Source organism: Callithrix jacchus, chromosome 6 (genome assembly GCF_049354715.1).
Source record: "Callithrix jacchus isolate 240 chromosome 6, calJac240_pri, whole genome shotgun sequence".
NCBI lineage: Eukaryota > Metazoa > Chordata > Mammalia > Primates > Cebidae > Callithrix > Callithrix jacchus.
The window spans coordinates 59,817,531-59,830,000 of record NC_133507.1 but is presented as its reverse complement, the minus strand read 5'-3'; the positions used below and the strand labels follow the sequence as shown (position 1 = coordinate 59,830,000).

The following is a 12,470-nucleotide window of genomic DNA, read 5'->3' as shown; positions in this document are numbered from 1 at the left end:
ATTTTACTTTGTTGCAAGCTAACTTAGCCTGACACAGTTTCATGGAAGACACATTCATCCCTATTCATTTCAGGGATGAATTACTCCCAGTGGTAGCCAGACTAACAGCAATTTTGCCTGAGTTCCCTCAACTCCCAGTTCCGACAGGATGATGTAAAGTGGGCAAGAAGTCACCTAAATGTAGAGTGTGTTGAATTACAGGAAAGGAGCCCTGAGCTTAGGGAACCCAAATCTTTATCATTTGGACAAAAAAGTATGTTTTTCAAGGCTGTCCACTGTACAAACATCCTTGAGACAATAGGGCAAAGGACAGTCAGTGAGTGCCGTGCTTGTAAGACATTCAGAACCACCAGAGACACAGGGAGAATTGTCTCCCAACAAAAATTCTCTGGAATTTTAACAAAATTGGTTGTAAAAAGTATTGAATCTCATGATTTGATGTCAATTACTTGCCGATTTGACATGGTGGTCAGATATAATTTGATATCATTTGACTTCAGACTCGAGATTCCAGCTCCAACCTGTGGCTTGTCACAACCAGCTCAATCTAGAGTTATGTCTCCTATACCCACCACTGTTTTTTCTTTGCTGTGCATTTAAGAAGGCACTCTGATCTGAAACAGTTTAAATTATTCTGAGAAGGAAAAAAGTTTTATTACAAAATTAATGTAGAAATAGTGGACTATGGTTGAACCAACCATAACCATCCCACTGCACAAGTAAACATTTTCTAAAACAAAACCAGAATTATACTGTACACACTATTTTGTGACTTGCTTATTTAATTTGAACTGAAAACCTTAACTTTGACTGGCTGGATATTCTATTATATGCTATCACATACATCTCTTATTAATTCCCAATTCTTGATTGTCTGTGTGGTTTCTAATTTTAATTCTTGTGTAAAGTACATAGGATATTGTTACACTATGGAAGCATTGCAGACATGCCAAATAGATGCAGATTGTGCTTTTGAGGAGAACAGTTAACTGTTTTTGGAATTTTAACAAATTGGTTTCAAAATAGATTTTCATTCTTAAAACTAAATCTTTGTGCATATCCTTAATTTTTGCAGACATTTTAAGTACAGCACTAAATTTCTGAATGTCTATTGACAACAGAATGTGGAGTTCCGCTAGTATTAAACAAGTAAAAAGAAAAAGTGGACTCTGAAAATCTCAATCAGCTTAACACTTTGATTTTATCCACTGGACAAAAACTTATTTTCATATAACATTTCCTATTTTGTTTAATCAAAACTTTGTTTATCCTATTGCCAAGAGATGATTTTCTGATATAAGGAAAGACAACATAATTACAAAACACAAATGTTAAAGCTTTTGAAATACTTTTCTTAATTTTAGGAGTTAAGAAGTTTCCATTCTTTTGCTGCAAACCGGAAGACTTTGTTCCCTGTATAGAATGGGAGTAATGTTTGAAAACAACTGGCTGGTGTTTAAAATTGAACATTGTTGTGATTGTTTGTCCTAATCCCAATGCTGAAGTAAGATTGTCTTGGAATTACTAATTTGGGTAAGTATTTTTATAAAGGTTTATTTTGAGTGGTGAGAAAAGACTAATAGAAAAAGATGTGAAATTTTTTAAAGTGCACTTTCAGATCAGCAGGAAACTATGTTACCTCAGTCTCATGCTATTTTGAGGCTAATAGTTCAGGAATTTCAGTAATTTATGGCTAATTAAGTTTAGGCTTGAGGCAGTTTTTAAACAGCAGTGAGTTACATTTGAAATTTGTTTTAATTATAAATTCAGAATTCTCAGAAAGCATGTTTAATTTAAAATGTGCCTTGTTACAGTACTCATGTGATTGTCAGTTATGCCTTATTATTTATTACACTGTTTCTGTGGGAAAGTGAATTTTGTATTTAAATCTCAGAGAGCCAGTCAGAAGCAGCTGGATTAGGCATTTAGTGATAGAAGGATCCAGAGTAACAAAATATTACGTAGGAGCCACATTCACGCAACAGGTGATGCCCCTGTAGGTTAATTATTCTCTAGATATGCTAAATTAAGAGACATAGAATTCTTAGTATTACGTGATCAAGAGCTCTATTCTGTCTTCACTACTGGGTTATAAACTGGAGAATATGTGTGGTTAAATGCCATGTTTTTCATTTTTAATTGATCTTTTTCTTATTGGTGGGGTTCTATGCCTTTTTTGGATTTCTTGCAAAAACCTCAAAATGGTTATAAAGCAGATCACAGAGGTGGTGTTATGGTTAGTGTGTACTTTGAAACTAATGAATGTTTTTATGTAATTAAATACCTTTCTGCCAAAGTGACCTACTTAGTATTTCATTTTTAAACTGAGTAGTCATTAAATATTCTATTTTTTAGCACTATAATTTGATACTTAAAAGCATGAAGGGAATCAAATCAGCCTGAGTCTAAGATTCCAGCTCTGGCACTTTACTAACACCTAATCACTTTCAGATCCAGTTTATTTATCTTTAAGATGAGGATAATAATTATTCCTATTTAATAGGTTTGTGACAATTGAATGATATGATATTGTAAAGTTTTTAGGCCAGTGCCTGGCATATAGTGACTCTCAAAATTATTATTATCTGTTTATACACATTAATTATATCCTTTTCTGGATATTCTATATAGTTTTTTAATAAATGATTTTTATTCTTACCATCAGTTGACTAGCTTATTTTTTCCGTTTCTCTTGAGATTTGTAATTAATCACCTCCACTGTCTTCTAATGAAAACAGAGACACAAGTGATTGTCACCCCATAAACAGTATGATTACTCAGGTGTATTCAAATTCTTTGGCACGCCCCCCCCCAGAGCTAAACTATCTACAGCAGATATAAATAAACATGTGAAAACTCTTAACTAAGTTACTTCTATTTTGAAAGAATTAAATTGGCCTCCAGTTCTCAAGTAATTTGTTTAGAATATATAGCGTGTCAGCAATCATTTAATTATAATATTGGCATTTAGAAACTGATTTTAAGCTAAATACCTTATATAGTTTTTTTATTTTCTACTTTTAAGTTCAGGGGTACATGCGCAGGACGTGTACATTTGTTACATAGGAAAGCATGTGCCATGATGGTTTGCTGCACAGATCATCACATCATCTAGGTATTAAGCCCCGCATCCACTAGCTGTTCTTCCGGATGCTCTGTCTCTTCCCACTTCCCAACCACCAACAGGCCCCAGTGTGTGTTGTTCCCTTCCATGTGTTCTTATGATTCAGCTCCCACTTATAACTGAGAACATATAGTGGCTTTTTGTTTCTTTTTTTGTTTTTTGGTTCCTGCATTAGTTTGCTGAGGATAATGGATTCCAGCTCCATCCGTGTCCCTGTGAAGGACATCATCTCATTCCTTTTTATAGCTGCATAGTATTCCTGCATAGTATAGCTGCATGGTGTATAAGTACCACATTTTTTTATCCAGTCCATCATTGATGGGCATTTAGGTTGATTCTATGTCTTTGCTATTGTGAACAGTGCTTCAGTGAACATATGTATGCATGTATCTTTATATGCAGTATAATCCTTTGTCAAATATTCTCTCTTTCTTGTCTTCATTCTAGCCTGCCCCTCCTACTATTTTTGGTTACAGTAATAAAAACTCAACCCCAAAAAAAAAAAAAAAAAAAAAAAAATGTGCCATGGCCTGCTGTCATCTCCCAGGCCATTTGTGAGTAGTACTTAACCTGCACCCAGAACAGACCACAGCAGGGGCCAATCCAGCTCCCAGGAATTCAAGAAGTAGAGGCAGCAGCTTGTGAAAATTTGCTTGTGGATTATACAGCTCCTGCCCAAGGCAGCTCTGTAAGTTAGTTGGGTACAGGCTTTCCTCACCAGGACAGAAAAGGCATGAGAAGTAACTAGAATGTGACTAAAAGACATTATCCCCAGACTTAGGCTACTATAGAATCAGACAGTGACCCAGCATTGGTAGGCAAAATTGCCCAAGACCTAGCACGGCTGTTAAAAATAAGCTGGAAACTGCATACCGCCCATCGCCCACAGGGCTCAGAAAGGGGTGAGCGTATGAATGGAATGCTCAGGCAGGTGTTAAGGAAGTTCTGCCAGGAAACCCATCTGCGGTGGGGTCAGGTCCTGCCCATGGTCCTCCTCCGAGTCAGGTGTACCACCACCCAACAACCTGGGTATTCACCCAATGAAACTGTTTGGCTGCCCACCCTCAATCATGACCCAAATTAAAGACGACCTCAGAGAGCTAGGAGAATTAACCCTGAGAAAGCAAAGGCTGGCCTTAGGCATAACCATGCAGGTTATGGGTTAGACAAAATTACCTAGCAGTCTCACAGATCCTGTGCATCCCTTTAAACCTGGGGATTCATTCGGGGTCAAGAAGTGGAACCCAAACACATGAGAGCCAACGTGGATGGGCCCCATATTGCAATGTCGTCCACTCTAACTGCTGTTAAAAGCTGCAGGCATCAGCCCGTGGATCCACCACAGCAGCCCAGGAAAAGCAGATCAGCAGCAGAACCCAAAGCATCCAACCAGGCCGATCCTACAACGAGCCCAAACTGCAGCAGGAAAGATAGCCCTGTTCTAGTTACACAGCCAGAGGCCGACTAGTCCTCGCACGGCTGAAGCTTGAGGAGTCCTCAGAAGTAAATGTGAATTAAAATTTTAAGCCTAATTGCAAAAAAAAAAAAAAAATAGAATGATTTATATTCTTTTGGGTATATACCAAGTAATGGGCTTGCTGGGTCAAGTGGTATTTCTGCCTCTAGGTCTTTGGGAAATTGTCACACTGTCTCCCACAATGCCTAAACTAATTTACACTCCTACTAACAGTATAAAAGCATTCCTTTTTCTCCACAACATTGCCAGCATCTGTTGTATTTTAGCTTTTTAATAATAGCCATCCTAACTGGTATGAGATGGTATCTCATTGTGGTTTTAATTTGCACTTCTCTAATGACCAGTGATGTTGAGCTTTTTTTTAACATATTTGTTGGCCTCATGTATTGTCTTGTTTCCAGAATTGTCTGTGTCCTTTGCCCACTTCTTAATGGGGCTATTTGTTTTTTTCCTGTAGCTTTGTTTAAGTTCCTTAACAAGAAACTACATTTTTTTTTTTTTTTTAATTGAGATGGAGTCTTGCCCTGTCAGGCTGGAGTACAATGGTGTGATCTTGGCTCACTGCAACCTCTGTCTCCTGGGTTCAAGTGATTCTTCTGCCTCAGCCTCCTGAGTAGCTGGGATTACAGGTGCCCAACACTGCACCCAGCTAATTTTTTGTATCTTTAGTAGAGACAGCGTTTCACCATGTTGGCTAGGCTGGTCTTGAACTCCTGACCTTGTGATCTGCCTGGCTTGGCCTCCCAAAGTGCTGGGATTACAGGGGTGAGGCACCGCACTCCACCAGAACTATGTGATTCTTATCAAAAAGGATTTTGGACAGATTTTAAGGGCAGAGTCTTTAAATATTTGGGAGATAAAGGCGAAAGAGTAGGTAAAATGAAAACAGTGGTGACATCAATGCCTTTGACTCCAGGAATGGTGGAACTTTTCAACTTTTTAATATTTGCTGGATATTAGACCTTTGTCATATGGATAGATTGCAAAAATTTTCTCCCGTTTTCTAGGTTGTCTGTTTACTCTCTTGATAGTTTCTTTCGCTGTGCAGAAGCTCTTTAGCTTAATTAGATAGTATTTGTCAATTTTTGCTTTTGTTGCATTTGCTTTTGGCATCTTTGTCATGAAATCTTTGCCCGTGCCTGTGTCCTGAATGGTATTGCCTAGTTTCTTCTAGGGCTTTTATAGTTTTGGGTTTTACACTTAAGTGTTTAATCCATCTGAAGTTCATTTTTGTAAATAGTATAAGGAAGGGGTCAAGTTTGAATTTTCTGCATATGGCTAGCTGGTTCTTCCAACAGCATTTATTAAATAGGGAATCCTTTCCCCAGTGCTTGTTTTGGTTAGTAAATACCTTTTTTAAAAAAGTTATTTTACATCTTGCAGGATTTCATGTTATGTTGAGTTTGTTCAGAATTTTGTTTAGTATATAGTCTGTTATACGTGACCTGTTAATATGAGGATTATTGTAAATATTTTAATCTAATAAGTGTAATTGTGATTGATGATTTGATGAAAGTAAAACTGCATTTTTTTCTGTCTTATAACTTCTATAAGAAACATGCCCCCAGGAACACGATAATACTATGAGTGTTCTTTTTATATATTTCGTACTCAAATATGAATTTTGCTTCTTAGGGAAAATTAGTTAGGTAGTGGTCTTAATACTTAACCACTTTGTTTATATTCCTTGTTTTAGCAGATTAACATTTAGTCATGTTTATTAAATAAATATTTTATCTAGACACATAAACAGAGTATGTTTAGGGAATAATATTTCTTGTTTTTCAGGGTAATCCAAATCTTCTGGAACCATGAAAATTTTGCTGGTTTTTGACTTTGACAATACAATCATAGATGACAATAGTGACACCTGGATTGTACAATGTGCTCCAAACAAAAAGCTTCCTACTGAACTAAGTGATTCTTACCAAAAAGGATTTTGGACAGAATTTATGGGCAGAGTCTTTAAGTATTTGGGAGATAAAGGTGTTAGAGAACATGAAATGAAAAGAGCAGTGACATCAATGCCTTTCACTCCAGGGATGGTGGAACTCTTCAACTTTATAAGAAGGAATAAGGATAAATTTGATTGCATCATTATTTCAGATTCAAATTCGGTCTTCATAGACTGGGTTTTAGAAGCTGCCAGTTTTCATGACGTGTTTGATAAAGTGTTTACAAATCCAGCAGCTTTTAATAGCAATGGTCATCTCACTGTGGAAAATTATCATACTCATTCTTGCAATCGATGCCCAAAGAATCTTTGCAAAAAGGCAGTTTTGATAGAATTTTTAGATAAACAGCTGCAACAGGGAGTGTATTATACACAAATTGTTTATATTGGTGATGGTGGAAATGATGTCTGTCCAGTCACTTTTTTAAAGAACGATGATGTTGCCATGCCACGGAAAGAATATACTTTGCAGAAAACTCTTTCCAGAATGTCTCAAAATCTTGAGCCTATGGAATATTCTGTTGTAGTCTGGTCCTCAGGTGTTGATATAATTTCTCATTTACAATTTCTAATAAAGGAATAATATGCCAGCAATTGAAAAATGTATCATCACTTAAGATTAGGTTCAGCAGCATAAAACTAAAATCCTAAATACCAGAGGCTTAAAAAAAAAAAAAAAAAACAAGAAAATTTTTTTTCCTCTCACATGAAAATTCGAGAGGTAAATATTTCAAGATTGCTGTGTTACTCTACCAGCCTCAGCACTTGGCATTCAACCCATGATCCAAGGTTGCTGGTGAAGCTCTAGCCCTCACAAAGCTCTCTGGCCAGCAAGAAGGAGGGCAGTGAGAAAGTTCCATCCCCTGTCTAAAGAAATTTCCCAGAAGTTTTACCCAGCACTTCTCTTTAAATGTCATTGGCTAAACTTAGTCGTAATGACCCACTTGTAAATATCAAGGAAGGATGCAAAATACAGCTTTCGTTCCATGTAGCCCTGTGCCCAGGAAAAGTTGGGGGGAAAAAGGACAGAATTGGGGTAGCTACAGCTAGTGGTCTCCACTAAAGGTAGTTGATAGGTTTTATATTTTTAATTTATTCCTGAAACAAGTAGGCATATTTTATTCTCTTAGGTATTCCTTCTTTTTTGAGACAAGATCTCTGTCACCTAGCCTGGATTGCAGTGACTTGATCTCTGCACACTGCAGCCTCAATTGCCCAGGCTCTAGTGATTTTCGCACCTCAGCTTCCTAAGGAGATAGGACTACGGGCTCCCGCCTCCATGCTGGCTAATGTTTAGTTATTTTTTGTAGAGATGAGGTCTCATTACTTTGCACAAATTGATCTCAAAATCTTGGATTCAGGTGAACCTCCTGCCTTGGCCTCCCAAAGTGCTGGAATTACAGACATGAGCCTATTTATTTTAAAAGTATATCCAGTAGTTACAGATCTTTAAAAATAAAGCCTGATGCTTTATTTACAAAAGAAAAAAAGGCTGCCAAATTTATATCGTATCCTCCGAAATCAGTGTGTTTTAAAGATAGGGATGGAGTATCTATTGAAGTTTTCATCAATTTCAGGCTTTCCTTTTGAAATGAAGTACATGTTAATGTCCTTCAAATATTCTTACTGTATCATAGCACCATTGCCAACTACAGTTTGCTAGTTTAATCTGTGTTGTTTTTATTTGGCAGTGCAGTCTTGAGCAATTCAATACTGTGTATAATTTATAGGAATACTCAATATTTAAGACTTTCATATAGGGATAGTAGTAAAATATCAACCGATCTAAAACATTTCCTAAATCCATGCTAATGTCTAGATTCACGTTTTAGCCATAAAAATGCAGTATTTGGCCAGGCGTGGTGGTTCACGCCTGTAATCCCAGCACTTTGGGAGGTCGAGGCAGGCAGATCACGAGGTCAGGAGTTCAAGACCAGCCTGGCCAACATGGTGAAACCCCATCTCTACTAAAAATACAAAAAGTAGCTGGGCATGATGGCGCATTCCTGTAATCCCAGCTACTCCAGAGGTTGAGGCAGGAGCATTGCTTGAACCGGGACCTGGGAGGCGGAGGTTGCAATGAAGCAAGATTGTGCCACTGCACTCCAGCCTGGGCTATAGAGCGAGACTCCATCTCAAAAAAACACAAAAAAAAAACAAAAAAAAAGCAGTATTTAATAATACTGTATTTTCCAAATTATGGGAAGCTCCAGAAATAGAAATATTCAATATAATTAGTACTCTCTAATATTTTTCTTTGTTTTGCTTTAGGTTAGATTATGTTGAAACACATCTGTGTTTCAGATGTGCTCAGAGCTGAGATCTTAGCTGAGGCTCCACTGAAGCAGAGTTCACTTCCAAAATAACAGTGTTGTTGGTAGTATTCAGTTCCTAGCAAACTACTAGAACAAGAATCTTTTTCTTGCTGACTGCTGGCTAGAAACCACGCTTAATTTCTTGCCATGTGGCCCTCTCCAAAGGCTGGACATAAAGTAGGCTGAGCACAATGGCTCACACCTGTAATCCAGTAGTTTGGGAAGCCAAGTCAGGAGCATCGTTTAAGGCCAGGAGTCGAAGATTAGCTTGGGCAGTATAGGGAGATCCCATCTCTACAATAAGTAAAAATAAGAGCTTTCATTTATGATAATGGTGGACCAAGAAATTTGTCCTAGATCTTCTCTGAGAACATTGAGAAAAGCTGGCAGCTGAACAAAATTTTTAAAACATCTGGGCTGGGTGCGGTGGCTCACACCTTTAATCCCAGCACTTTGGGAGGCCAAGGCAAGGGGATCACTTGATCCCAGGAGTTTGAGAACAGCTTCAGCAACATAGGGAGACCCCATCTCTAAAATAAAAAGACAAACTAAAAATAAATTAATTAAAAACACCTAAGCTGGCAACAATGAAGTGTTCCTAAGGAAACAGAAACTTTGGTAGGGGAGCTATTTTTCCCCTGTATTGGCCAATTCTGTAAGTGGTAAGTGATTGCTGCGATGTTGAATGGCCATTTTGGTAACCTTATGGGACAAGGAAGAAGGGACCTGCACAGGCAAACCCTTTCGCTTACTTGGGGTGAGGATCCCAAATGACTACTCATTAGGATTTACAGTGGTCCAGAGGTAAGCAGGACTTCAAAGAGATGGCAGCCCAGCTTCAAATACTCTCTGTCTCTGAAATTTGACTGAGTTTACCTAAGATTTTTAGAGCTCCCAGATGCATGGCAGAAGCAAATCTACATTTGCTTTTCAGGAAGAAATTAACATCCTAGGTGTGGCAGATGCTAAAGTGGCCACTATATTCCCTGTCCCTTGGTATTCCTTGTGTGGAGGGAGACTCTTATGACTTGATTCTAATCCACAGACTACCATGAAGATGATGAGATGGACATGATTACACCAACTTCTAATATCCATCTTATTAAGAGACTCCTTGTTGACTTTGAAGAAGCAGCTGTCATGCTGTAAACCAGCCTTTGGAGAGGGCCTCATGGCCAGAAACTAAGGGTGGCCTCTGGCCAGTAGTCAACAAAAAAACAGATCCTTGTTCCAGTAGTGTGCTAGGAACTGAAGATTGCCAACAACTTGTTATTTTGGAAGTGAATCCTGCTTCCCTGGAGCCTTAGCTGAGACCTCAGCTCTGGCTAACACCTTGATGCCAGCCTTTTGAGACCAGGAAACAAAGAAGCCAGCTAATCTGTGCTTGGTTGGACTGCTGACCCACAGAACCTGTGAGATAACAAATGTGTGTTGTTCTTAAGACACTAGATTTGTGGTAATACTGTTACATAGCAGTGGAAAACTAACAAACTAGGCATCAAAATAAATTTATAAATAGTTTTGCAGGTACACTGTAGAACACACAATAAAAAGTAGCCACACAAAGAGGCATGATTGAACACCAGCAGAAACTTCTGTTTTAACGTCTGTAGGGACCTCTAGATACTGGAGTTTTCAGAGACAAATTTCTAAAAAAAAAATTTCAAGAATTTTGGCAAAGAATTAAAAATTATATTCAAAATGAAAAAACTAGATGGGAGGAGTAAGTTCTAGCATTCTTTAACACAGTAGGATAACTATAGTTAACAATAATATATATTTCCAAATAGAGGATACTGAATGTTCCCAACACAAATGATAAATGTTTGAGTTGAAAAATATGCTAATTTCCCTGATCTAATCACTATATAGCATATGTATTGAAATATCACCATATATGCCATAAATATGTACAGTTTTTGTGGCAATTAAAATTTTTTAAAGGAAATACTAAAACTGAAAATTAGCATGATTGAAATTAGGAGTTTGATGGGCAGATTTGACAGGACAGGCATAGCTGAAAAAAGAATTGGTGAATGAATACAAGTTAGAAGAAAAAAGCCAGAATGATGCAGAGAGATAAAATAATAAAAATACAAAAGTTGAGACATGGATTTAGTAAGAATATCTAACAGAGGAAATTTATGTCCCAGGAGAGAGAAAGAAAATGAAACATAAGGTTTTGATAATTATCAAAAACCTTACAAAATTGAAGGATAGATCCTAAGGCAGGACTTGGGTAAAACAAAAAAATAAAAATGAATACAAAACATATATTTAAAAAATTTTTTAAAAATAAAACTGAGAGACATCAAACTTCAGATTCAAGAACACTTATAAACCCCAGACAGCATAAATAAAATGAAAACCACATGAAATTACACCATTGTGAAACTGCTGATAACCAAAGATGGAAAAAGCATAAAGCAGCCAGAGAAAAATATATTACTTTGAAAGGAGCAACAATTAAGCTAATAGCTTGCATTTTTTTCTTTCTTTCTTAAATGCTTGATAGAATGCAATAATGAAACTATCCAGACCTGGAGTTTTCTCTGTTGAAAGCTTTTAACCATGAATTCCATTTCTTTTATAGATATAGGACCATTCAATTGAGTAGTTTTTTTGAGTAAGCTTTGGTAGTTTGAGTGTGTTTTTATCTATTATCATTAAATATTATCTATTGCTACATAATAAATTACTTCAAAACTTAACAGCTTGGAACAACAAACAGTTATCTCACAGTTTCTGTGGGTCAGGAATTCAGGAGCATTTAGCTGGGTAGTTCTGGCTCAGGATCAAAAACGGGTCAAGATGTTAACTGAGGCTGAAGTCATATGAAAGCTTGACTGGGGCTAGAGGATCTGCTTCCAAGGTGGTCCACTCATGGTTTTCGTCAAGAAGGCTCAGTTCCTTATTGGCTTTTGGCAGGAGGCCTCAGTTCCTCACTGACAGAAAGGCTCAATGTATTGCTGATTGGCAGAAGACTTCATTTTCCAATTACATGGGCCTCTCCATACTGCTGATCAAGTGTCCTTTAAAAAAACAAATTGGTAGCTGTTTTCTTGTCACGTGAGTGATCCAAGAGAAAGGGCAAAGAAGAAACTACAATGCCTTTTGTTACCTGTCTCAGAAGTGACACACCATTACTTCCGCCATATTCTGTTTGTTAAAATAGAACACTAGTCTAACTCACACTGAAAAGGAGGAGAATTAGACATCACCTTTGGGTGAATGAAAGTAAAAAAAAGTGTGGACATTTTAAAACCACTGGTATCACTTGAGGACTTTGTTCATTTGATCAAAGTAGTGAAATGTATGAGCATAATTTTCATAATATTATTTTGTTAACCCTTTAATTTTATAGCAAATGCCTATAATCCACTATCTAGATTCTCCCATTAACATTGACTCTTCTTGTTTTGTCACATAATCTATTCTATCTAGCCACTCTTTTTTTTCTTCTGCCTTTTTAACAAAAGTATTGCTCCCTAGTTGATTAAATCACTGCTTCTCTGGGACTGATTGGGACTCACGTGTCTTCCAGCTTTGTGTGAGCTCTGGGAATTGTTTAGCTTATAGTTCTGAGGGTCATTCTCCACC

The 12,470-nt window shown here is 37.3% G+C and overlaps 2 protein-coding genes across 6 annotated transcripts in view; both read left to right on the top strand.

The window, feature by feature from the left end:
* The window catches only part of PHOSPHO2 (phosphatase, orphan 2), an 8,034-nt gene extending 885 nt beyond the window's left edge, over nt 1-7,149 (top strand). For all 3 annotated transcript variants that reach the window (XM_078327436.1, XM_002749285.7, XM_078327437.1), the window contains 2 exons: nt 1,365-1,533; nt 6,390-7,149. In XM_078327436.1, the coding sequence (XP_078183562.1) occupies nt 6,413-7,138 (726 nt within the window). In that variant the 5' untranslated portion in view covers nt 1,365-1,533; nt 6,390-6,412 and the 3' untranslated portion in view covers nt 7,139-7,149. The remainder of the gene's footprint in view (nt 1-1,364; nt 1,534-6,389) is intronic.
* KLHL23 (kelch like family member 23) overlaps nt 1-12,470 on the top strand; it is a 54,730-nt gene that overhangs the window by 885 nt on the left and 41,375 nt on the right. For all 3 annotated transcript variants that reach the window (XM_054257550.2, XM_054257551.2, XM_078327425.1), the window contains one exon: nt 1,365-1,533. The gene's annotated coding sequence lies outside the window, so the exon portion shown is untranslated. The remainder of the gene's footprint in view (nt 1-1,364; nt 1,534-12,470) is intronic.